General features: G+C 35.1%; 1 protein-coding gene and 1 long non-coding RNA gene across 8 annotated transcripts in view; one reads left to right on the top strand and one right to left on the bottom strand.

Annotated features, from left to right (window-relative positions):
• Positions 1 to 27337, top strand: part of CASK — a 98025-nt gene that overhangs the window by 14895 nt on the left and 55793 nt on the right. For all 7 annotated transcript variants that reach the window (XM_015978253.2, XM_963256.5, XM_015978255.2 and 4 more), the window contains 2 exons: positions 2414 to 2532; positions 2800 to 2973. In XM_015978253.2, the coding sequence (XP_015833739.1) occupies positions 2414 to 2532; positions 2800 to 2973 (293 nt within the window). The remainder of the gene's footprint in view (positions 1 to 2413; positions 2533 to 2799; positions 2974 to 27337) is intronic.
• LOC135266768 (uncharacterized) lies at positions 5055 to 6253 on the bottom strand. Its single transcript, XR_010334919.1, has 3 exons — positions 5915 to 6253; positions 5625 to 5860; positions 5055 to 5573 (listed from the first exon to the last, which is right to left on the bottom strand). It is a non-coding gene; the product is annotated as an uncharacterized LOC135266768 (long non-coding RNA).

Here is a 27337-nt window from a genome sequence, read left to right as displayed (position 1 = left end):
TCGATTTAGCCTTCCAGTAATGAGGCTCGTAATTGCTGGTAAGGAACAATAAAGAACTTTCTTTGCCTTTAAAACATGCAAATTAATTGCGACGAGAGGCGGCGACAAAGGGTTGTATCTATGGTGGAACCGAGTTATAAATGTAAATGACGTAACCCAGAGTAATTAAAACGGGAAAATCATATACGCAAAAATTATCAAGTGTACAGGGTGGAACCGTATATTTATTCCACTTTGTGTAGACTGTACCCCGAATTAAATTAAATTAAACGGTTGAGATAATTGTTCTATTCTGAGGAAACTCGCCGCTTAAATTTAAACGATTCAAGTTAATTACTATAAAAATAAATTTCGCCCAAATCACCAACAAGCGCTTCAATTTCTCCAAATACAGCCTGGCCCTGCGACTGGGTACATGTATTTACTTTTATTTGAAAACACAACGCCTTTCAACTACAACGTGGCGGTCGTTCTTAGGTGAGAATACAAACGAAACTAGTTTAACAATGTTGTTTTTTGCTTTATATACCAACTTTACTTCCTCCACCACAAACTAAGGAATAGAAGGGGGTTGTTATCGTAAGCGGTAAAATATTTTTTGCTCGTAGAAGTAAAATAAGTTTGTAAGGCAAAATATTGTTAAAACGCTTTGTTTTTTTCAAATAAAAGTTCGGTGTGACTGGTTTAAAATTGAATTTGTATACCCAGTGTCATAAAAATTGCAACACCAAGAAGGAATACGATTTTTTTGATGAAACTTGGCACAAATGTTAGTCTATTAGCAGGCATTAATTGATTAAAATTTGAACATTTTTAATCAAGTGGTAACACTTAAACTTTTTTACCAGCAAGTGTTTTTTTTCGTTTGTGACAATTTTTGAAGTGATTTTTTTAAATCCGTTTAGTTTTAAGTATTATGAAAACGAAAATATGCCTAGAGTATGTCAAAAAAAATTAACAACAATTAAACAAACTTTAAAGAAGCACAATTTTTGGGAAACGAATAGGTTTTTTTCATTTGGAGGTACTACTATTTGTTTGAATGGTAATCCAAGTAGCATTATGCGATGTTATCAGTATGATTAGAGAAGGTTCAGGACAAAGCAGAAGAGGAAGCAGCCTTAAAAAATCAATGAAGTCCAAAATGGTCATCTTCGTATTATGGTAATAATCCAAGTACAAGAAAAATTTCTGACCAATGGTTGAGTTCGAAGGTCGTCGTACTTCGCTTCTGACTGTTTACCGTCGAATTAGGTTATTTAGACTGCTTTTTGTTGGATTTCCTAAGTATGGGAGGAATGAGCAAAAACACAGCTTAAACCTGACACACCAAAACTTTTATTTGTAAAAACGTGTTTCAACCACAAAGTGGTCATTCTCAGGTGAAATATACACTGTATACACTGACCATATTATGGTCGAAATGCGTTGTGTTTCGGAATAAAGGTTTGATGGATCAGGCTTAGATATGCGTTTTTGTCCATTTCTCCCATAGCAAGAAAAACCAAAAGGAAACAGTCCAAATGACCAATTTCGATGGTAAACAGACCAAAGTGAAAACGACCTTTAAATCCACCCATTGGGCAAATATTTGTCTTGTAATTAAATTATAGCCATACCCTGAAGACGACCATTTTGGACTTCATTTGTTTTTTTTTAAGTATGCTTTCTCTTTTGCGCTGTCCTGGGCCTTCTCCAGTCTATGATTGATAACATTACTTAATGTTACTTCGATTTCTATCCAAATGACTAGCAATTTTCTAAATGAAAAACCCCTATTTGAAGTCCAAAAATCATGCCTCTTTCAAAATTGCTTAAATTGTTGTTAATTTTAGTTTTGTCGTCTCCAGGTCTAATTGTGCTTTTAGAACACCAAAACCTAAACGAATTAAAAAAAAAACATAAAAAGTTAGTCGGAAAAGCAATAAATTGGAAGAATAACACTTGCTGGTAAAAGAACTCAAATGTTGAAAACTCCCTTATCACTTGATTAAATTCGTTAAAATTGTAATCATTTATTACTCGCTAATAGTCGACCATTTGTGCCAAAAAATTCAAATTCCTTCTTAGTGTTGCAATTTTTATGACCTTATTTTCACACCAAGGAAATCAAGAAGCGCGGTCTACATGTATTTTCGGCAACATCCAGTTCTAAAGAAACCAGTACCAGTGTACATAGTGTATTATTGAACACGTGTTTGAGAAGTTTCCCTTTAAATTTGGCACAGAGCGATGTGGAATATTCCTGGTGTTTTAACGTTTCTATTATTCAGGCTGTTGGATGATCAAATACGTTGTAGGAATTCTTATTTGGTCTCTTTTACGGGGATCAGAGTGCAGTGCCGAAATTTTATTAGAAAGTTATCAATCATCGTTTTTGCGCATTGTGTGTTAAAAGCTCGTTTGTCGGCAGCCGTCCAGACGATCCTGGACTCGCTGGACGATATCTCCTGCCTTCAAGAGTCGCAGCCTCAAGAGCGCGCGCACCTTCTGGCCCTGCTCGAGGACACCCATCTTCACATCCTGCTGGAGGTAAGCTTGTAAGCGCATGTCCTAGTACACGGCGACAGCTCGCGGCCTCTGCACCCGCGATTGATCGCCGCCGACGGCACGGCGGCGAACACGCAACCCCTCCAAAGACGCGTTTCCGTCCGATTTCGATGAAACACAAAACTAAATACCAGGAGTTGTTCCATTGTAACGCGTCGACGGCCGTCGATCTACTCTCGATTTTCGGGTTGTTGGTAGGAGGCGGCGGCGGGACGACCATACAGAAAACTGTGTCTTCTTTGTTTGCAGTTGTACGATCGCATCGCGAGTAAAGTTGTGACGCCGATCAGGGCGCCACCTAGCGACGCCGTACAGAGGGCCAAAGACGCCGCCGACGCTCTCAGGGAACTGGAACATCGAAGGGACACGGACCATAGGGATCTACAGGAGTTGAGGGATCTGCTTTGCCGGCCACATTTCAAGGTAAGTTGAGTATTGATCGTTGACGAGTTTCCGGGATGATACACATAGCGGGCGCCACAATTTGCCCTAATTGGAGCATAACGGGAATATATGGAACATACGTCACGGTTGATACTGATTACGATCATATTTTGTTGTTTACGAGCAATTAAGAGAAATAATTGAGGTTTATGTTACGTAAAGTGTAGACAACAAAGATGAGACGGGGCGGAAATTTGATTCTGATTTATTTAGATTGCGAGTGGTTATGACAGGAAAGCGACGTTTGCAATTTTTCATTGTTCGTGTATTTGCTGAACTAAGATGGATTTAAAAGAAGCAAAATCATCAGGGATTTGGATTATTCTTATGTGGATTGTCGGGGACGTTATGATTGATGAAGGGATTTTTCAAAAAAATATTGATCAGAGTCTTTGTCGTTCGCCAGATTTTGTTGCTCAAACTCTGCTAAAATGTTTGCTGGACCAAACATTCGACTGCTTTTGAGTTTGCTGAAGATCGGGCAAAGGATATCCTTAATCTTTCGAGATATACCTATTTAAATAAAACTCATTGTAACTTTTGCATCCGATAACTCGCCTATTTTTTTAACTAAGTTTGACCCAGACCATGGCAAAAATGTTTGCTTGGTCAAGTTATTATCTAGTACAATATTTGGTGAAACTCGGCGAGGGATTGTGAAGATCTTTTGATATATTGAAACTTTTGATAAAAAATAATTCGATTTTTCTAAACTGAAGAAAAAATTATTTGAGTTCCTTTTAATTTGATGGAAATCGGCTAAAGAATGGCGGGAAATCTCAATTTAAATCTGATCGTGGCTTTGAGACCTCTTAATAACTCTTGTTTTTTGACCAAACTTTGCATAGATGTTTGCTTGGTTAAGAGGTTACCTGTTACGAGGTTTCGTGAAATTCGGTGAAAGAATTGTGGTGATATACTATTACACAATTCAAACTTTTGATAAAGAGGATTACCTTTTTTGAACTGAAGAACTTAATTGTTTGTTGGAGTTTGATCAATAACTTGTTGCTAACAGTTTTTTTTTCACCAACCATTCGATTGTTTTATATTTTGTTTAAAATCAGCGAAAGGAATGTTGAGATATCTCAAAATTGTCGATATTATCTAAAATTAACTGTAATTTCGACACCTGATAACTCTTTAATTTTTTTATGAAGCTGGATCCAACTATGCCCAAATATTTACTCAGTGGACATACATTATCTAGTACGAAATTTGGTAGAAATCTGTCAAGGAATTGCGGAGACAATCTCCGTTAGACCTGTTGAAACTTTTAATAATTAATTGTCTCTACACATGAATATACAAAAAAAGCACAAAAAATATAATATGCAAGTAGCTCAAACATTGGCATATCAACCGCTGATGAAAAAAAAAGGATAAAAACACACGTTAATCAACTGCAGAAAGGACCGGATAAACATACCAAGACTGTGTCCACATACAATGATAAATCTTTTCATAAAACAATTACAATATCAAGTAACAAAACATAACATCACTAGATAAATTGGTAAGGAAGTGAAGGAGCACTGACGAAAATCACATTTAGGAAAAGGTAAAAACATTTTAAACAAATTCAACATGTACATAGTACAGAAATAGCAATCCTGACTCCTACCCCCAAACAACCCCTGTTACAGGGCGTCCCCCTAATTGAATAACTCAATCAAGTTATAAGTACAAATCAAAACATGAGCGAACGGTTACAGTCACGAATTAAATTTACTTAACTGACGAATTACGTCTCAAATGAAAAACAGGAAATAGCTCGGGCGTCCAAAATGGCGTCCAGCCTGAACTAAGACTTAAATCTGGTTACTTAAATCTACATTCTACAGTACCTTTTTGGGGTGAAACTTGGTCTTACAATCGTTATTTTACAGTTATTTTGAATTTATATAAGAAAAAGGACTGATAGAATTAATTTAATCACTAACAAACTAACACGACTGGTTACGACCTACAGCCATTGTCGTCTTCGGTCTGACTCGGCCAATCTGAGCATGCGATCTTCTGCGCATTCTCCACTTTCACTCACATTTACATTCCTGTTGTTATTCCGCGAAGTTTGAATTTGAAAACCGTACACCTGGTCGACTGTCTTAAAAATTTTGTGAAAATAGGCCAAGGGAGATACTAGTTAATTTTGCTCATTTATTTTTTGACTGAAATAGTACCTACCTACCATTGTAGGCGAAAATTAATCAAAGGACGAAGGTATCGTCTATTATACCTATTGAAAATTTGTCTATTGTTGGACGGAATTGGATCAAATTATGCACACATTTTCGTTTGCCAATGAATTGTTTTTTTTTTTTTTCTACACGTTAATTCTTGCGGGACTGCTCTGAGGCCGTGTCAGGTGGGTCAGCGTGTCGCTTTCGAAGTCTATCGACCGTTGAAAATCGGAAAATTCGCCGCCTGTGCGTACATTTCGGTCGGTCTGGCGCCACCTCATAAATCACTTAGATCCCCGAGATTTGGCTGGCGGCGGCGTCATGCGGTTGCAACACCGGTACGAGGGCTTGTTCTGTAATTTCTTACCGTCTGAATGCCGTATCCAATACGTTTCGCTAAGTCAAACAGATGGCGCAGTAATTTAAAACAGCGAAGTGTTTACTCACTCAAAGAAAAATTGCCAACAAGAAACGAGCCTCATGACTTATACAACAAAGACTGTAAGATGCATCAATTCAATTGCGCTATTAATAAAAAGCTCCAACTTGACCGAAATCTGCAACGTTGATAGCGAGCTTTGTAAGTTTCGTGGCGTGGCTCCTACCAATAGCTCAAGGGTGAAACTTGATAATCCCGTGTTCTTCATTTAATTAATAGTTTCATTGTGTTACACGAGAGCGACCTGGAATCATAATGGCCGTTTTTCCCCATCTCCCCATTGTTTGAAGTTCCATACAAAAGCGAGCGCGTCGCTAAACACTAGCCTCAACTTTAAAATAAACTTGAAATGAACAGAAAAATCCCTATAAGATAACGAGACTGCCAAACGCAGAAATTTATGAATTAGCCACGACCAAAATAAACACAATCGAGCGATTGAAAAATCCACTGATTCGGAAAGACAACACATTTGCGGTGCGCGCGTTCCGAAAATACATCTTCGATAACGAAATGTCAACATTCGCTATGGACGGAAAAACATGAACAATCCATTTGTACACACATACGAGATCTGGGTTGTCCGTCCACGGCCATTGTGTTTATTCAAAACCATGACTTCGTCGAGATGAAACTTACGGCTAAAGGGGTCGACAGAGTTAAACCAAGAGTGCGACAAAGACAAGTAGTAATGAAATTTATTTTACTATTTTTGTAATCCAATTTTAAATCGAAAAATGAAATTGGGTTTTTTAAATAATCAGAATTTGTGGCAACGTAACACTTTTTTGAAAAAAAAATATTTTTTTATTAAAATTTGAAACAAATATTCATACTATTTTAAAAAACGTGCACGTGAAAGATGCACTGTGATGATACGAACGGAATGCCTCCAAGAAACAAATAAAATTTTTAGTAGTTTTGAACGAAACGCGAATATTCATTTTACTTTGACAAAACATTCAAGTGCGGTGTAAGAGGAAGAGAGGGCAAAATAAGCCTCGATCAACTAAAGACAAGAAGATGTGAAACACGATGTCTCTGTATCCTAGTATTATTCATACACAGAATTATCCTATTAATTCTTTGAGCTGAATTTAGTAATGCATTAAATATTAGTGTTTTTTTCTTTTTGAATTAGTGTTTATTTGTTAGTGTTTCTTGTTCAAAAACGGATAAGTGATCAAAAATTTGCAATACGACAACATCTGATTTTCACTTTAGAAAACAATAAGTTAAATTTTAATTGATTTTCGGTAAAAAAACTATTTTGTCATGATGTCATGAAGATTTCTGATGATACAGTTTGAGAAAGCTCAGTAAGAAGCAAATATTGTCAAATAACTTTGAATTCCAATTTTTCTGGAATTAAATTCTTTGATATACCTAAGATTTTTTTGGAATAAGTTGAAACTGTAAGCGAGGCTCAAGTATACCTACTGCCCACTTCAAGAAAAAGTTGAAAATTATTGGACAAGTCGGCAAAACAAATAAAAACTACTCGTAATAATCACCAGAATTTAGCGTTTGGTTTTAAATGTTCAAATTTCTGCTCAATGTAGGTGCTCGTATGTAAATTTCTTTCAAAAATTTTTGTACAAAATATCATTTAAGCATCGTTTGTTTTAGAATGACAGTTTGGTTAATTATTGTTTTCATATTTTTTATTTTATTAACACTAGTAATAATATGTATTTTTAATTCACTAATAATAATTTTATTGTATGTAACTGTAAAAAAAATTCGAAAAAATTCACATGCATAAAGAAATTATTAAAAATATTTTTAGCAAACGCAGATTTCTACGTGAGATTATTAGTTTTTCACATATAGAAAAAAGTAGCTTTTTAATACTAGTTCTAGTTATGTAAAAAAATATAAACAAGACACAACCAATTACTACTAAATGACTTCTAGATATCGGGGTTAAATCAGTCTTTTAGATCCCTAATTTTCATCAAATATACATAATTGTATGTAGGACTTTTTTGTAAAGCTTGCTAATATGAGTAGACCTTTTTTCCCAAAACGGAAAATACAGGCAAATGCTTCTCTGCCTAAATAGCAAATTTACAATTTTTTTGTTAGTTACTTAAAAGTCAGTGTTTTTTTTTATCTTTGAAGTAGTGTTTATTTGTTAGTAATTTTTATGTGTTACTTGCTCAAAAACGGATAAATGATCAAAAGTTTGGAATACGACAACATCTGATTTTCACTTTGGAAAACAATAGGTTAAATTTTAATTTATTTTCGGTAAAAAAATTATTTTGTTATGATGTCAGGAAGATTTCTGATGATAGAGATTGAGAAAGCTCAGCAAGAAGCAAATAATGTCAAATAAGCTTGAATTTCAATTTTTCTGTAATTAAATTTTTTGAAATACCTAAGTTTTTTTCGGAATAAGTTGAAACTGTAAGCGAAACCCAAATATACCTGCTTTCCATTCTAAGAAAAAGTTGAAAGGGATCGGACAAGTCGGCAAAACAAATAAAAACTACTTGTAATAATCACCAGAATTTAGCGTTTGCTTTTGAATGTTCAATTTTCTTCTCAATGTAGGAACTCGTATGTAAATTTCTTTCAAAAATTTTTGTACAAAATATTACTTATGCATCGTTTAATTTAGAATGACAGTTTGGTTAATTAATTTTTTCATATTTTTTATTTTATTAACACTTGTATTAATATGTATTTTTAATTCAATGATAATAATTTTATTGTACGGAATTGTGAAAAAAAATCAGAAAAAATTCACATGCATAAAGAAAATAATAAAGCATTTTTTGCAAACGCATATTTCTACGTGAGATTATTAGTTTTTGACATACAGAAAAAGTAGCTTCTTAATACTAGTTCTAGTTATGTAAAAAAAATATAAACGGGACAAAACCAATCATTACTAAATGACTTCTAGATATCGGGGTTAAATCAGCCTTTTGAATCCTTAATTTTCATCAAATATACAAAATTGTATGTAGGATCTTTATGTAAAGCTTGTTAATATGGGTAGACTGATTTTCCCAAAACGTTAAATACAGGCAAATGCTTCTCTCCCTAAATAGCAAACCCACAATTTTTTTGTTAGTTACTTAAAGTTGAGTTTTTTCTATATAACTGAAAATATCTTGCTGATGGCTAATACGTACACAGCTGCTTCCAAGGAATGCCTTCCTCACTGCCCGACCATGACGGAACAAAAGATTTTACAAAATTCTGTTATCGAATTTTAAAAACAAAAATATATTTGTGATCAGCGAAAAATGGAGAATCGTCGCCCTACCTTCGTTTTTAATTTTTGTTATTATAAAATTTTCCAATTTTTTTTCTTCAAAAATAATTAAAAAAATAAAAAAGTGTTACGTTGCCCCAAATTTAATAAAGATTCTATGTTCAAAACTTTTTTTACTTCCAAAAAAAGTGAATGGTTAAAGAGATAATTCTCCACTAAAACATGCTCCTCTTTAACCCTAAGTCCGGCTATAGTCGGTGGAATTAACGAAAAAAATTGTACGCTAAGGAAACAAAGCGCCTCCGATTCAATATAAATGACGATATGAAATTTTCGAGCCCCATTTGGTTCCAAATGAGAAGCTGTAGAGACGAGACTCTCGAGGAATGTTTTTCTAGCATGAATAATAAAATTGAGAGAGAGCGGAAAAACGATTTGTTTTTACCTCAAGACATTCGGAGGTCAAAATCTACCTTGTAGACGAATTTATCGTCGTATTATATGTTTTATTGGCCTGGAAGTCGCCAGTCTTGATTTCCTCCGAGTGGCTTTTGTTGTTTGCTCTATATTATAAAGGAAAGCCGATTTGGTCTGAAGTCTTCATTTTGCTAATGCAGGAGGTATACCTCTCGGAGATAGACCTTGCGAATCCTAGTCATTATTTCGCTTTATTGTTTTGTGTTTTTGTTTTCGCCGACTTTTGCTATCGACAGTCTAGTGCTTTGTTATTGTGTTACGAAAGCCGATTTTATATTTTGCAGATTTTTACTATAGATTTAGGGCAGGGGGGCAAAAAGATGTTTGTTTGAAATGAAAATCCTCGCGTAATTTTTCCTGTTTTTGCGCGAGGCTATGTTTAATTGGAGCCTTTTACTGATGAGTTAATTGTCATCGTATTTTCCACTCGTTAACTTGACCTGTTTTTGCTCCAACGGTCGGATTTAACTATTAGTTGCAATTTGTGTTTGTATTTGCTTTTAACGACGTTGTTTGACTTTGTATTAAATTTTTGCGGCTCTATTAGAGCAAAGTTGCGCTACCTTGAAATAAATGAGACTGCTAACGCTAATGAGGCACGGAGACAAATCAGGATGATGTTTTCCTCTTCAACTTGACTACATCGGGAGCTTAGGACTAACAATAGCTTTGGAATATGAAAGCGAGGGCTTTCGGAACGATGCGGGTTTGAAAAGAAGTAATTTCATTTGAATTTTGATTAGATTTTTAAACCTGGCCAGTGGTTATATAACTGGCGCGTGATTCTGATTAGGTGTCGCTTTTAAAATTTCGCTGCCGCCCCCTTGTTTGTTGTCGTCCGGGGGCGGCTCGCAGCAGCGCCACTCTGCGGCCGTTAGTGCCTTTCGGCGCCGCTTCCGCAGCCTCGCTCCAGTACTGCAGCGGGCTCCCGGACCGCCGCCGCGTCTGCACGATCGAAGCGACGCCCACCCCCGATCCGGCCTATGCACGTGCTTTTAAAACCTGGTGCAATGCTTGTACATAATCCACGGTCCGGGTACCGGCGCCAGACACCGGCGCAACCGCCGACGCCATCTTCTCCGACGCCTTAACTAAGAAAGCCATCAGCTGCCACCTGTTATGTGAGTGCAGGTACAACACGGTTGGGACGTGACAGGAAATTATCCACTTTTGACGAATTTTATCGATTCGGCACATATTTGTTGCTCTTCGCCCACGGAGGGCGACTGGAACTTGGAGGCGAAGGGAAATATTTGAATTGAGCAACTGCGATAATTAATTTTCAGAGAGGAATTTTGCTGTTTTAAGTGGATTGTTGTGTTTGCTTTCACTGAAACGCTCTTTTCTCACTGCACTCTAAGTAGTGTGTGCTGAGAATGATTACCAAATTGATTTATTACACGTGGAGTATTTTGTGAGACATCTAGCACTTTCTCAATGGGGTTTATTTGATATTCATATATTGTAAAGAGTGATACTGTTTGCCTTACTGAAAAAAAATTAATTTGTCGTACGATTTATGTAAATTTTTATGTGAATGGTGTGTCCATGCTAAAGTACTCAAAAAACAACAAATTCAAGCTCTATATGTGATTGTAAAATTTGATACTTTTTGAAGCCTATATAACATAAGATTTTTCATTGATCTTGTACATTGTCTTAACATGTTATCCTTAAACCATTTAATACTTATGTAACACGTTCGTGTCGTCCGCAAATAATATTAGGTTACCGAATCTGACATTCTCAAATAGGTATACTTCAATACAAACAGACAATAACGGGCCTAAAACAGATCTCTGGGGTACAACGTACTAAATTTGGATTTGATCGGATAAGTAAGCTGGGTTAAATCTTGAATTCTATAACCTCCTAAGTTTTTAATAAGACTATCTGAGGTAACTCAGTGCGAATACTACAATAATTAGTTAAAAAAAATTTCAAGCATATTCCCCGTTATTGTCAACTTCTGAATAGCCAGTTCGGTAGATTTACCATGTTTAAAACTAAATTGTTATGTTTTGTAAAATTTATAAGTTGTTTTAATAAGACAAACTAATCGCAAATTAATTTTTAACAGCGAATTAAATTTTAAATGAGGTTGAAAAATGTGGAAAGCTCAAAATCAATTTTATAAATTTGTTGAATAAATTATTTAATAAATTTTATATACGGAATAGGTTTTGACTTCGAGCTTTACACTTTTTTTCTGCCTTTTTCGAGACTGACAAACGCGTGTTTAATTCAATTTTAATTCACTCTTTTATAAGCCAACCCTTAATATTTTTTTGAATTCAAATTATTGTTTTTAACATTGTTAAACGAATAGGATATTTAATCTGTTTTTAATTTTTTCACTTGCAAGGTTTCTTTTTTTGACACAAAATCAAAGAAAAAAGGTATTTTTGACAATCTCAAAAAACTAGAACTCATGTATTGATAACATTGTGAACAAAAATCTGTTATTACAAAATTAACCAGTTTCTTTAAACTGAAAAATTAAAAATCCTGGGAATCTGCTTCAAAAAAAAAAAAACGCCAAGTACTGAAACTATCATTTTTCCATGATTCAAATAAATTAAATCATAAGTAAAGATGTAAATTACAAAGAAAATAAAGTGAGACTACCAAAATAATAAAATCTCATTTATTACTTAATTAATTTGTTTTAACTTTTATTTCATTTAATTTTTTTAATAAATATAATTGACGTTTTTCGTAAATACTTGTATAAAATATTTATTTATACGTTTTGTTGGTCACATTTTTTTTTCGGTTTTGACCCTCTTAGCTTGATAGAGTAACCAAATACGAAAAAACGGTCTAATCTTCTACCCCACTGAGATGTACCGTTTTAAACTTATTTTTATTTAAACTATGGTCTGCACGTATCCAAAACAAGGAAGAATTTTGACTTAACGATATCTTTAGTAACGAAAATGTCTAAATCGTCCAGATGCACTTTTGTTGCTAAACATATGGTTAAGTCAAAATTTTATTTTTTATTTTTGGTTTTGTGCATGTTTCAATTTTAATTAAAATAACTTAAAAGGGTGTATTTAAGCGGTTTAGAATTGGTTACTCTATCGACTTTAGCAAAAAAAAATAGTATTAGGGCAGCAAATAATCCGAAAAACAAAAAATGCTTCCTGAGAAGTTGCAACCCACAATTGAGTAAATGTATGAACTGTTTTTTTGGAATTTTTATATTAAAAGGTATTTTCTTTGTGATGCTAAATAACTGCATCAAATTTGATAACATTTGGTCAATGTTTTCGAAGATATGTAGTAAAAATTTCGAAAACTGAAATTTTTTTTAAAGTTTTTGTTTAACTTGCTTTGTTGTCTGTCTGTCTGTTTCATATTTTTGGAGCAAAATTTGAAAGGGTTCCTGTTGTCCCAATGAATTGAAATTTTGCATACTTACTTAATCTGAGTGATAATGCAGTCCTATGTAGCTCCTAAAGAGGTTAAAGGGGGTTTTAAAGTTTTAGGTTATGTCTCCAAATGGGTTTTCGATGTGTACATACCGTAACTTATATTAACATTAATAATTTTTGTAAGCAATAATATTCTCCTCTGATAGAGAAATAGTGTTTTTTTACTTTTTAGTGCATCTTTTAAATAAAAACTTTTTTTCTAAATAACATAAAAAAAATTTCTTAATGGAATTAGTACACGAGTTATTAGAGTTGTTAAATTAGTATTATTTTGTGTCCCATTTTTGAAGTTTAAATAACTGCCACATAATTGGGAATAGTCCTGTATATTAGACAGGTAATTTTTGACTTCAAATATCACTTTGGATTTAAGTCAAGTTTTTTTAAGAGGTCATGATTGGACTAATTAAGATTAATTTTTGTGTTCACAACCGTTGTGATTAAAATTCTGCTTGTTCGTAACGTTGATGTATGAATAAAAAATCGCGTTTTGGTGTTGCCACCATGATTATTTTATCCCTCGACCTACTTTCATGCATTTTTCTCTCTCGTCTTTCAACTATCAAAGGCTTGAGAGAATTAGACCAAACGTGCTGTTCATATCGAGTAAGTAAAGCAGAGATTCGGTTTCGGTTAACTCGAGAAAGGTTTCAATCGAGGATTAATTTGATTAACTCGTATTTTGGTGAATGTTGGAATCGGCCTAAAAGTTTTTCAAGTTTGTTTGAAAGTCCCGAATGTTGATTTATGTGTTGATACACCCCAATTTGCATCCGAGAAATTCAATTTTCAGTTATTTGAGTTTGGAGCGAAATTGCTGGAACTTTGACCAAATATCTTTACAATGGGGTCGTACAAGATGAGCTATGGCCTGGTTCAGTTTTAAACGGCAAAAATTTCGTCTTTTGTCTGTGCCAGCATCCACCTTGCCAATGCAAGATGTTACGAGGCGATCGATGTTTGAAACGCGCCCAAAACCGATCGAAGGGCAATTTTCCGAAATTAAAATCTCTCATAACAAACGGCATTGAAAGCTCTGGGAAAGAATGAGCTTTGAGGGCTGTTTACTCGCCAAACAAATTTACGACAAGTCTTTTCCCTCTCAAAAGAGCTTTGTGTGGTCGTGATGACGGTTTCAAAATGCAACACTATCTCTCCTGCATCCCATTTTGCACTGGTAAAAATGGAACTGTTGCGCCTTTGTTCGATAAAGTATCGAAATTCAGAGCGCGAGCAGTGACATGATATATGGAGGAGGTGAGCTTCTGCTCCATTTCTGGCTCTAATAGAATAAGGCGTTGTTGTATACTCAGGTAGATATAAAATCCATCAAACGCTCTTATTTTACATTCTTGACGTGGAGCTGCTGATGCTTCCTCTCGAAATTGATTTTCCTCAAGAGGAAAAAATTTCCGTGGTCTTGTTTTTCTTACACAATTATCGCAACTGGAAAAGTACACTTTTTGAGTGATGCGAATCGAAGAAATTAAATATACAAAGTTCTCGTCTCGAAATCGCTCGACTGCATAAATTCACTAAAGTAGCTCAAACGTAATCTGAAATAAACGCCTGAGCACAAACGCTCCGAGTGCCATCTACATTTATATCAGATTCTTGAGCCGCGTTATTAAGGTTGTATTCGACTGGAATTTGTTCAAATCTAAATAAAAAAAAAACTAAATTCGACTCAACCACCGCAATAATTAAATGCCTCGCTGCAACTCTTAAACCAATTACATTGATAAATCGCGAAAAAAACCAAATTAACGTCCGGACATAAAAGAACCTGTTTTATTTAAGTGGAGGCTCGGAAATTACGAATTTGCCTCGTCTCGAGCCAATTATGGCGAGAAAATCGCGAAATTTATTTCAAAGCGCGGTGTATCTGTTTTCGAATGTGGGCCAAAGCGCTGTCTCTCTGTGGACGTCATCGATCCACCGGAGTCGTACGACACAAATCCGGAGGAATCCGGGCTCATTACTCGACCGGACCCGAAAAGCTAACTTTATTAATAACATGATACGTGACGTAGCGGCACGTGACGTGCCGAAGACAAAGCGGGATTATCTCCCAAAAGCTTTGATGTTTTTTATCTGAATGAACACACTGATTTATTCAATAAAATTTGCAGAAAATGAACGACAAGCGCAGCTAATTAACCAGCGATTGCATTGTTACCGTCGACAAGTTAAATGTTTGATGCCTGAACTCGGTCTGGTTTTGGCTGCAGTTTTTCCGAACTTGCGATTTAATATTAATTTATGCGAACAAAGGGCTCCAATATGTGTTTAATCACGTGTATTTTCGGGCGCTGAAAATGCGTAACAATGCTGCCAACTTAATAACTTTTAATTTGCGGCCTAACAAGAATGTTAAACTAGAATTCCATTAAATTCCGTCTGCTGGGCCGCTCACTCGTATGAACTTCGCCTAATAAATCTTCTCGTTTGTTGTCCAATTAAAATTGCTAAATATCGAGACAATAATTCACTTTTTGTACCGAGCCTGTGCACCTGGGCACTTAAATTAAGTTGCCAATAGGATTTTTTGCTAGAATTTAAACCGGACTGTCAATCTTTGCAGCTGCTTGATATTGAAAGGGATTGATGAGGGTTAATTGCTGGTCGAGGGGAGTTTTTACGTCTGTGAATCTGACTGGTCTATTGCTTGTTGTAGTGAAACATTTTAATTTACTTTTATCTTAATAGAAGCTGAAAGACCATTACTGTTGTAATATGTCACTGCCACAGCCAGGCAAATGATGCTATTTGTCTATGTCAGTTAGTTGTTTAATTTTTCGCTTCTGTGTGATTGTGATAACAATTCGGAGCTAATTAGATCAGAATGGGAGTTTAGGCTGCGTTTGATATTTTGACAAGAATCAAGTTTTATTTACCTAGAAGGCCACAATATTCCAGCTTTATTGGGGCAATCCACAGGCTTAATTATCTATCTCGAGGGACGAGTTTCGTGTTATTGGTCAAAGCTTCTTTAATCAACGTTTTAGGCCGGAACCCCGACCGACATATTATCACAATTAATTTTCGTCTACGGATTTTTGTTTACTTTTGCTGATTAATTTTTGGTAGATGGGTAAACTCGCGCTTTAATTATGAACTTAATAACCAAAAAATTCAAACTTTACTCTCAGACCGTTAGTTTTTTATGTTGGAAAGTTTATATTAGTAGTCATGTCCTATAAGAAGGTGACACGTACTTAGAAACTAAAGTTCGAAGATGTGAAGTCTTTTCGTGCTTTTTTGAATCAATGAAGCAAGGGACGTGTTTTTAAAAACAAAATTAAAATTATTGGAGTAAAAATATTGAAGCGATAAATTTTCAATGCTATGCTGATATTGTTTTAACAAGCCTAAAATAAATGAATCAGTAAATTTTCAAATATTATAATGGTGGGTTAATTTATTGACCAGAAAATTTGTCAAACGAGCTTCAGCGCGATTTATTGATTTTCTTTTTTGTTGCATTATCACCACACAAATAATAGTTTTTTTGGTAATTAAATACCAAATATTAATGATGTTTTTAAAATAGAGGGTTTACTTATTATTAGCAAGAAAGTGCTTTTGGTTCTTGCAAAATACTCTTGAGTGTGGTGATTTTTCAGCAGTTGATAAAATCCCTCAGAACCTAATTTCCCTCCTGACTGCACCTGCTTTCCCTCCGCGTTTCTCATTGAAGACCGTCGCCGTGCAGTCTCTTCAACATGCACCTGCCAATAAAATGTGTTCACTAAATCTATAATAAGTTTCGGACTAGTTCGGAAGTACGATGTGTTGCAGTCAATCAGTGTTTGTGGTAAGAACGGCCCTGGTCGCATTAAGGGCCTCAAAGTGCTATGACTAGTCGCTTTCCACTGGTGAAAGACTACTACCCTCCGGTGTCTCCTCTATGTCCTGTGTCTCCCGGAGGGGTCCGGGACCTCTGGATCGGGGAGGAGACGAAGCGTTCTATGCCTCCGCACGTCTATAAGTATTACCTGGCGCGCACACGCTGCTATCGACGACAAAGCCTCCGGGTAAGTGTCCATAAATAATTCATGAGGACAATATTAAAACATGAAGGCGTCAACTCAAATGTCGGCACGGTTTTAATTATGGCCGAGCGAGGCGAAACGCTACGCCAAGATTTTGTTTTTCCACGGTACGGACCTGGAAAGGGGCCAGAGGGCTCCCGAGGGATAAGGGGGTCCCGAACACAACTAGAAGTTTTTTACAGCTACGAGAATAATTAAATCAATGCAGTGTTAGCGAATTTTTGTATCATTTACCACCTAGGCCCGGTTGCTCAGTTCGAGCTTAAGCTTTTGCTTACATACTTCGAAAAAATTCCTTGTTAAAAGGACCAATTTTTAGTTACATTAACCAAATTTTTTAGTTAATATAGGCACAGCTAACGAATTGGTTGATACCAACCATAAAAGTTAGTTAGATATTTGTTATTCTTACAAAAGTACTGATTTGCGACAATCTAACAATATTTTGTTTGTGTACAATTATTGGTTTGCATTAAATTTCCCGGTCCATTTAAATAATACTATTTGGTTTTAGTAACTGTACGTTTGTGACTCCAATTAAGTTAAGGTTACCACTTACAACTACAAAATATTATTACTGCGGACTGAATAAAATAGTTGGATGAACAAGTATAATTTATTTCTTTTTTAATAATTTTGGTAACTTTTTTCGTTTACTTGCTATAGCAAAACTATTGTGCAATGTTAACTGAAATTTTCATGTGCATTTTCATTGCACATCAGTCAATTTCTCCATAGTTTGAATATCATATCATTTAGTACTTACCTACCTACTTTGTCTACCATACGTATGTTATAAGATATGATATAATCATTAATTATTACAGTTGTTAAAGGAGTTTTTAAAATAAAAGAGTAGTTAGATTTTTATTTTTTAATAAGGCTATGTATTATTTGAAATAATTATTTGAAAAACATATAAAAAATTCTAAAACAGCAAAATTAGGAGCTATTATTAATAATAATCATTCGAAGTAACATATAATTCATTTCTGAAGTGATACAATCGATAGTGTCTGTAATCTAACTTTTCACTAAAACAAAAAAAGACAAACAAAACAGTTTCAAAAGTATGAAAATGATTATTAAACTTACCCACATCAATAATTAGCAAAACACTGCAACGATCAACAAAATGGAAGAAAAATGTAAAGAGTTATTAAAGTGCAGGTGTGAGAATTTTTTTTGGTTTTACGCACGAATTAGAAGGTTGTGCTAACAAATCCAATTAGTTGTCGTAACTAAAGTCCTTTTGTTTGAAACATATATTATTGAATTTATTCACCGTACTCATACAGAATCGTTACGATAACAAAAATTTTATTTTAACGAAATAAAAAGCTTCGCTAAAAATTCTTAGTTTCTTTAACATAACTGAGTCATAACGCATCATAAAATTCCCAGTTAATGTTACAACATATTTAGTAAACTGAATTTAACCAATGCCACTTTGTTGTCATTACTAGGGTTAGGTTTAAGCGTGCACATAAACTCGGTTTAAATTTAAACTAAGTGTAAATCGTAGTTGTCTATCTTAAGGTTAAAAATGTATCTCAATATAATTGTTAATTACTAAAATGGCTTTTCCTTATTTCTTGGAACTTTTTCATGTACGGCATTTTCAAATTATGCTTCTTTCTGACAAAGTGCAATTTATCGTTTTTTGGTTTTTCTTTCTAAACACAGCAATATACTGATTTGCACAGTTTATTTGTTGCTTTTTTGCATTTGAAGACTTGGACGTCCTCATTTTTGAAGTGTAACAATTTTATATAAATAATTTAACTGGTTAAAAATTTGTGCAATATCTAAAATCACATAATTTTTACATAGCATCAATAATTCTAACATTATTTTTTCCCTGACTGTCGGATTTTACTGCAGCATTTAAAAAAATAATGTTTAATAGGTATACTCAAATAAGTATAACTAAATTGTTATCATTATACTTTTTTTAGTTTTTTTTAAATGCACTAACTTACATGTTGTTGCCTTGGCCTCTACTTATTACTGTTTTTGCTCAAGTTTATTTATTTATCACAAGTTTAACTCAAACCGAACTGACTGAAATTTATTTAAATAAACTGTTTCCGTGTATCATCAGTAAATTCAATATTGAATTCGGTAATTTATTAGTCCTTCATCACTATTTATCATTAAAAGCAATTTTTTCCACATCTGTGAGAGTAAGTAGTATATGGGCTAGAAGGCCCTTCAGCAGTCTGCTTTTTTCTAACATTGTTGGTCTGCATTATTTATGATTTTTTAAATTATCGCATATTTTTCGTAATTTAGCAGCCTCTCCGCAGGTGTCTTCTGCTGCATTAAATCCTAGTGCAATTTGGGCCCAGGCTCTATTTTTTTAATCGAACGTAATCAAGTATCTTTTTTATAATCCAATATATATATATATATATATATATTAATAACGTTAATACTAAAAATGTTTAGCGATAAGCGAAGATCGGCCGCTTAGTTAAACCAATTTTAAGCATTGGCTTAGTCGATATTTTGTAACTGAACAACTTAGTTTAAAGTCAAACTCGGTTAAAGCTCGAACTTATCAACCGGCTAAAAAAGCTCAATTGATTAAGGAAAATGGCGCCAGTGGAGGCGTAGGTGTGTTGATTTTTCTGGAATGTTTGAGATTGTTTCTTGATTTAGTGGATGGTCGTAGTGGATTTCCCGGTGCAATAAAGCATTCGGTTCAGGTTCTCGGAGCATGTTGGGATTACGAAAAGCTCCCAATTGTGTGTTCACTTTGTAATTAAAAAGATTCAAGGAATGTTTCTTCCGTCGAGACATATAATCGATCAGTGGAGTGTATTTAGCGAAGTTAAGCGTTGATTTTGATTAGTGGCTTATTAAGTTTCTTTACATAAAAGTTGATTAGTTGAAAGCTCGGCCTCCACTCGCTTTGATTAGATCACGTTTTTTCTCATTCTGATTTGCATAACTTTGTCATCGGGCGTTTCAATGGTGCACAACGTAATTGTAATTTGTTTCGAGGGGAATGTATGACAATTAATGTCAGGTAATTAAGCCACCGGAGACCGAATTTGTCGCTTTTTATGAGCTTTAAATCTTGTCGCGGTGTTTAGATCGTCACACGCGCGAACGAGTAATTTTATTTACGTCGAAAAATCAGCGAGTTGATGTCAAGCGACAATTACCGTTTTGATTTAGTGCATTCGGAGCTGAAAACTGATACCGACAAATTGAATCATGAGCAAAAAGAGGTCTCATCACACTTGCAATTGTGATTTAATTGCGAGTGGGTGGTACGGCCGGGTGATTTGAAAATGTCATGCCAATAAACTCCAGCACTTGGGATCGGTAGGTACTCTAACCGCAACCATCGGTGGCAATGAACTATGTTTAGTCGTAAACTTGAGGACACGAAATAATTTTAGTTTTAAACTTGAATACATTTACTTAAAATAAGATTTCATTTGATGTTTTTAGTAAATTTCAAAGTGATTATGTTCACGAAATCCGTAATCAATGCAACTAATAATAAGGCTGATTCCAATTACAATTGTCATTTAATTCGTATTGAGAATAAAATTAATCAAAAATGGAAATTTTATATCTGTTGATTCCAACAGTTGACTCGAATACTGTTTCTAGTAAATTTAACCGTCGAAACCTTTGGCCGATGAAACCAATTTCAATGAAGATGTTGTTTAATTCGCGTTGCTAAATAAATTTGTTCTCTCTATGATATTCAGCGAAAACTAATTGCATCCCTTTTTGCAACAAAAATCCAAACACGATTATCAAAGTGACAAACTGTAAACAAATTTCTGATAAACATTTGCAAATAAAAAAACATAGTTTTGTTTTTAACTGGAGCCATCTTTTATTTTAATATATTCTATTTCTTGTTGAAGAAATAATAATAATCCTTGAACAAGTATCAAAATAGGTAGAATTCTTAAAACGCATAATTCACAAATAGGCCTTTAGAGGCAATCAAATTTTTGTTAATTTATTAATTATTTTTTTTTTAATTTGAAATCAATTTTATTTCACATTGAGAATTAAACGACACCTTCATTAGAATCGGAAAAGGGAATAGAATTATTGGATTAACGGGTTTATTAACATAGTGATTTTTAAAATTACTGAGAACATCATAAAATTAAATCTTATTTTAAGCAGTTGGATTCAAATTGAAAAGTAAAATTATTTTCTGTACCCAAGTTTAGTTTATTGCCACAGATGTTTGCGGTCCGAGTACCTACCGATCCCAAACCGGGGTTTATTGGCATGACATTTTCAAATCACTCTACTGTACGTGATGCGGCACAAAGATTGGTTACCTCGCACATAGGTCGTGCCTGCGATACGCCCCCACTATCCATACATCATTTTTACGATATTAAAAACATCCGAATTATCACATTCACTTTATGTTATCGGGCGTAAATCCTCCGTAAATCACATTCTTCAAGTCGCAAATCTGAAATGCCATCTCCAGCGGTTCGGGATTCTTTCAAAGCTCCTGCTCTCGATTGCTCGTCCATTTCCATTACAATCGATGTTCGACGAGTGGCCGATGCATTAACGTAACGAGTTCCAGTATGATCGTCTCGAAATTTATGTCCCGGCATTACCGAAATAAACACCTCATTGTCAATGCGATGAGGGAATTTCGCAAACACTTGAGCTAATTTATCAGCAAAACGCAGAGATACACCTACCACAACAGGCCTCCATAAATATTCATGAAGATTTCAGCGAGCTTCTGAGCGTAATTTGTTGGGGTTTTTGAAATTGTGATGCAGCGATTGCCTATTAATTAGAAGATTCTATAGTCGAATTATGCACAATGTTCAGAAGTTTGGGATTGTATTCGATTGGGATGCCAGTACGGAATTCACTGATCGATGCGACGTAAACCATTTTTGCATCTTTTCTGTTTTAATGAGTTGGCCCAACTCCTGTTGTTGGCAGTTTCATCAGCCGTCCTGCGCGCCCTTTGCCCCCTTATTGCATGTCGCAGGTGAGTCGAAAGTGAAAATTGGTCGCGATCAGGTCAGTGGGACTCTTCGGTGGCTCAGTTCCGACCTCAATCTTCTTTGCGTTCTCCCTGGAGCAGGGCGCAAATCGATATTTCGCTTTCGCCGCCGTTCTACAACACTGCGGCCCATTAATATGATTTATTTCGAGCGAGAGGAGAGTCATTGTAGCACACGGGGACGTAGCGCACCTTGTTTGGTACAAACATAGCAATTAACGGCGACCATAATTTTGTGTCGCTTGCACTTGCTTTAAACACCCAATTATTATCCCTGATTTCACCTACGCCCTTCAAGGGATGCGTCCGGAAGGGATAATTAATCCCGGGCGTCACGCGGGGAACCCCTAAGGCATATACAATTTCCATTTTGCATAACTAACGACGGTTTTATTTCCACAACAATGCGAATGAAACTTACACGAGGGACGAACTGGTTCAAGGCAAATTTGCGCGAAGCTTAAAGTGCACGATTTTTTGTTTTCGTCGTCAAATTCAATCATCTGGCTCGGTTGCTAAAGGATCGATCAGCTTTACTCGATTAAGCTGCACGTTGCAGCTCGTTATCTGTGGTTAAGGCTTTATCCCGGTTATTGGTCAACTCGCTGTTGAAGGAAAGTCGCCTGCAGTCTAGTGCGAGAGGCGAAAAAAGGTGATAAGCAACATCTGTTTCAGTTTCTGAAGTTTGCTACTAAAAAAGCGACAGAATTTGGGAACTCATCAAATTGCCAACTCACAAAAACGACATAAATCTGAAAAAGGGCAAAAAATTTACTCGAAATATGAAATCGGATAATTGAGGACATTTTTTATCGCGAAATAGGGACATGACGTTCTTCTTATATTTTGGACGGGAGATTTATGTGGCGATAAAAATGCCATCAAATTTATAAACATTGATGGTAATGATGAAGGAGTAACTACTTTGTATCGGTTTTTTACGGGACTATAAAAAGACTTCAAGTAGTCCACGCGAAATACTCGGTTTGTTCCAGTTATAAATTAAATGCTCCTAAAAATTTACTGCAGTTGAGACAGCGGTTTTTAAGAAAATAGTTTTATATGTATCCGGACGAGCAGCTGACTTTTAAGTTGAGAGCAAGTTGTTTTAGGCCACTGATTGTAACGTTAGATGAAAATTTGTGAAATATTCTCTTCTGTTTGTTATTTTTGCCCATTTCATTCGACAAGACATTTTGGCAGCTCTATAAATTCGAAAATAATTGAACAATTGAAAAAAATGTTTTAACATGAAATAGAGGAAATAAATAAATAAATAAATGTTGGTATAGATACCTTTTTTAATAAACATTTCTGAATAACGGACATCTCTTCACAACGGACATTTTTCTTGGTGTGTAACAAAAACATTGGAAGATAATGCAAGACAACCTTTCTGCCACGGACTTTCTTTATAGCGGACAGGGAAAAAACGCAATTACTACAATATCATATAAATTTACCTCTTAAAGTTGACGGACGTACTGAGAGAGTGGTGTTGCAGAAAACAAACATTTGTTTTACGCACCATGTAGAAATGAATAAAAATTTTATACAGAAAATTCAGAATTAAATATCGATGAAAGTGTGCATTTTTTTCAGAAAAATGTGAGCTCAATTTAATTAAATCGCATGAGAAGGTTTGGAAAGCAAAAAATTATGATTAACAAATTACGTAAAAAAGACATGACTATTATTTTTATTATACTTAAATTATTATCATATTTGAATAATCAAAAAGTACTATAAGAATTGCGGTTCTCTAAGAAATTTTCCCGGCGCATCCACCATTTTCGTCTGATATCGTCTTTTTAATTATATTTTTTTAAATGGTATTTTTATAACTTGAAGGTTAGAAAATAGTTTTATAGGTCTCATCGACCATTAAATTTGCCGCGACGTTTCTATACTTTATGGTATCATCTTCAGACGAAAAATTTTTGCTGGTGAAACAGGTGAGGCATGACACAGTCAATGAAAAACTAAGACTAGCTACTGGCTACTCATTGTTGACTGTGCCATGTCTCACATGTTTGATCATCAAAAATTTTGTGAAGTCTGAAGATGATACTATAAAGTATCGAAACGTTGGGACGAATTTAATGGTTTCATTTATAACACCTATCTATAAAACCTATAAAACTGTTTTCTAACCTTCAAGTTATAAAAATACCATTTGAAAAAATATAATTGAAAGTACGAACTGAGACGAAAATGGTGGATGCGCCGGGAAAATTTCTATAAGAACTGCATTTCTTATAGTTATACTACTTATAATTATAACTTATAACTTATAACTTATAATTATACGCGTTTTAGTCGTGTATTTTTACGTAATTTTTTGTTATGAACCTTTTCAGATAAATTTCTGTTTTAATGTTTTTCAGTTTTTTCTATTATTAGCTGATCGCAATTTTTTGATTTTCAAACTTTCTCATATACTATTTAATTAACTTGTGCTCAAAATTTTCTTATTGATCTTGCTTTTGGTACGTCAGGCGGATTCAGGTCTTTAGAAAAGAAGGAACGAGATTTTAACTGAACAAATTGGACATTTTTTTGCATAATTCGAACTTGCTAAATCCAACCAGAATAAATTGTTGTCGTCACTATAAAAAGTATTTTAGGTTCGCATTTGGCTTTCGGAGCACATTTGTTGCAACATTTGTTTTAGAAAAATTAAACTGGTATTACTTGAATTTTTTTTATATTAAATATCTATTTTTTAATTTCTAAAAAATTGTATTTATAAGAGTGTGATGCTCTAATTCTTGATCGCCAATGATTTCAAATTTTCAGTATGTTTTACACTTTGCTTCATATTTTGGTAAATTTTCAATCTTTGTGGTAACATTTTATTATTTGATAAATAAGTGCTTCAGTTCAGGTTCTCTTTGGTAAAGAGAACTTCGGTTGTGCTCCTTTCAAGAGCTGCATAAACACGTCGCAAATTTACTTGCGATGAAACTTACATAATTACAAACTGTAATATGCAGTAAGTAGTATCTCAAAAATACAGGGTGTATTAGACATACGTGTGTTAGTTTTACCACGTAATAAAACTCTTCAAGTAGAACAACTTATCTATGTAACATTTTACCTTTGCAATGAAATTTTTGATTATTATCATTAAGTTTTAGAACTTTAGCGCAGTAGATTTTTTGGTCCAACGATTTTTTTTTGTGTAAAAAATAACTATTATTACACGTAGCTCTGTGTGATTCCACTACATATGGTAGCTTTTTTTGCTCGATTTAAGCCATCTCAAGAAGAGTAAACTGTCCCGGGCTTCCCGGCCATCATGATCCGGCTCTCCTTCAAAGTAAATCTCTCGTCCTAAGTAAAATCGCCCTTCTCTCCGATAACTCAAAGAAGCGGCGCCCGTTCCCCGCCCCCGGTCACCTGTTAGTCTTCGTATCGTATTTGAATGTCGCATCGCGTCGGTGGCGGCGTCAAGGCAACGCGCCGGCGTCGCCGCCGCATCCTTGCCGCCTCTTTAGTGTGCATCGCGCTCTCGAGGCGGCAGCGCCGCTCCCTCGCACTTGTCCTCATTTTCGGAGTACGGTGTTCAAAGTGCGTGCGTCCTGGATCCGTACGGGGCCGGCGGATGGGCCCCCCAGCCGCACTATGGGGGCCCTCCCCATTGGTGCGAACCGCGGCCTGGCAGGTCCTCAGACCCTGTGACTCCGATCGGGGGCCCCTTGAGACAAGTGGATAGCCCGTTTCACGCCGCTTGTCCGGTGCACAGCCCTTTCAGGTTCAGGTTCATCAACGGGGGGCCGGATTACCATCCGCATCATCAGGTGATGAATTATTCAGGGGTTTTTTCGGGGCGGCTGCTCTTTGGTACACTGTGCCAAAATTGGAGGGGCGGCAAGCGTGTCAAGGTCGTCCACGCTGACTTATTGACACAATTAGACGGTTTATTAGAGGGATTAGGGATGAAAGGCGGCGTGGGAGCACTAATTGTTACAAAACGGGATTAAATCTTGTTGACGTGGGGGCCACATTTACTCCAATGGGTATTTTTGAGTATACAAAATTTTCGACGGGAGTGTTTGTAGGCCTTGCCTAGATGGATGTATCTCTCATGTTTACATGAGATGATAAGCCTTTGTACACTTCATAACCGCTCTGATGACATAAATAGAGCCCTCGACATAATTAATGGCGCTTTTCAATACATTGAAGAAAAATTTAATTGAGAGGGTTATAACAGCCTTTCCAACATTCTAGCGCTGTAATACGTTTTTTTTTAATTTGCTTCCATTTTGATGCTGTAATAGACATATTAACGAACGCAATGTCATCATGTGCCTTGTTATAATAGTTATTATCGGATGTTACAACAATTTTTAGGTTGGCGGAAAACAAATTCGCGACCGTATTTTTGCTAATTTCACAAATTTCGGGAGGCGTTCATGCAAGATTACCTTCATTATCATCCATACTCGTGTTTACAAAAAATAATATAAAAAACTCGATTCATAAGACCTTGAAGCACTCATTTTTTTATAACTCGTTGCTAACGCCACGTTTTTAAAAGCTTCTATTTATCTTGCTTTGTTGTCTGTCTGTCTGTTTCACATTTCTGGAACCAAATTTGGGAGGGTTCCCGTTGTCCTAATGTACATACCGTAACTTATACCAACATTAACGGTATGTTAGTCGTTGGGAAATATATTAATATCGAATCATTGTCATTACGTTTCGTTACAAACAAATGTCGCTTTTTTTTAAATCTATTTATCTTGGACGATAGAGTATAGATGCAGGACAGAGGTTAGGATGTGCTTTCAATGCTAACAGCTGTTTTCTAGCACATACCACTAAATAAGTTTGTACAAATCAGCAAAATAATGATATGTTACAATAATACGGCGAAACTAAATTTCAGAGAAAAAGACGTTCAGAATACATAAAGACTAAAAAGCAATAAATAAAAAAGTTTAAAAAAACTTTTTTTTAGAAAAAAGCTTTTGTTTAAAAGATGCACTAAAAATTAAAAAAAATATGTTTTTCTATCAGAGGAGAATATTTTTGCTTACAAATTAGGATTTTAATATTTTAATAATATCATCTTGAATAATATTTTCTCTATGCAGTAGGAATCTTGTACAATGTGTTCAAAATTGGTTTTTTATCAAGTCGACTATGGAATTCAAACTATGAAATTTAGTGTGCCGCTTAATTCAAATGTCTATTGTAGTTTCTGAGAACTGTCATTTCAGTCAGACTGACTCACTGAAAATTGCTTTAGCTTTAGCCCGGCGCATCCACCATTTTTGACAAAACCGATAAATTGTTTTTGTTGCTCTCATTTAATGTTTTTGTTATTTTGTTTTGCAAAAAATATTTCAACAAGTTTAACACGATATCTCATTAAGTGAACACGATCTGAGATTATTGTAACGTAATTGGCGCATCCACCATTTTTGACAAAACCGATAAATTGTTTTTGTTGCTCTCATTTAATGTTTTTGTTATTTTGTTTTGC

This window comes from Tribolium castaneum, chromosome 7, assembly GCF_031307605.1.
Source record: "Tribolium castaneum strain GA2 chromosome 7, icTriCast1.1, whole genome shotgun sequence".
In the NCBI taxonomy this organism is placed as follows: Eukaryota; Metazoa; Arthropoda; class Insecta; order Coleoptera; family Tenebrionidae; genus Tribolium; species Tribolium castaneum.
Note: the sequence above shows the minus strand (reverse complement) of the source record. Positions and strands in the feature narration are given on the sequence as shown.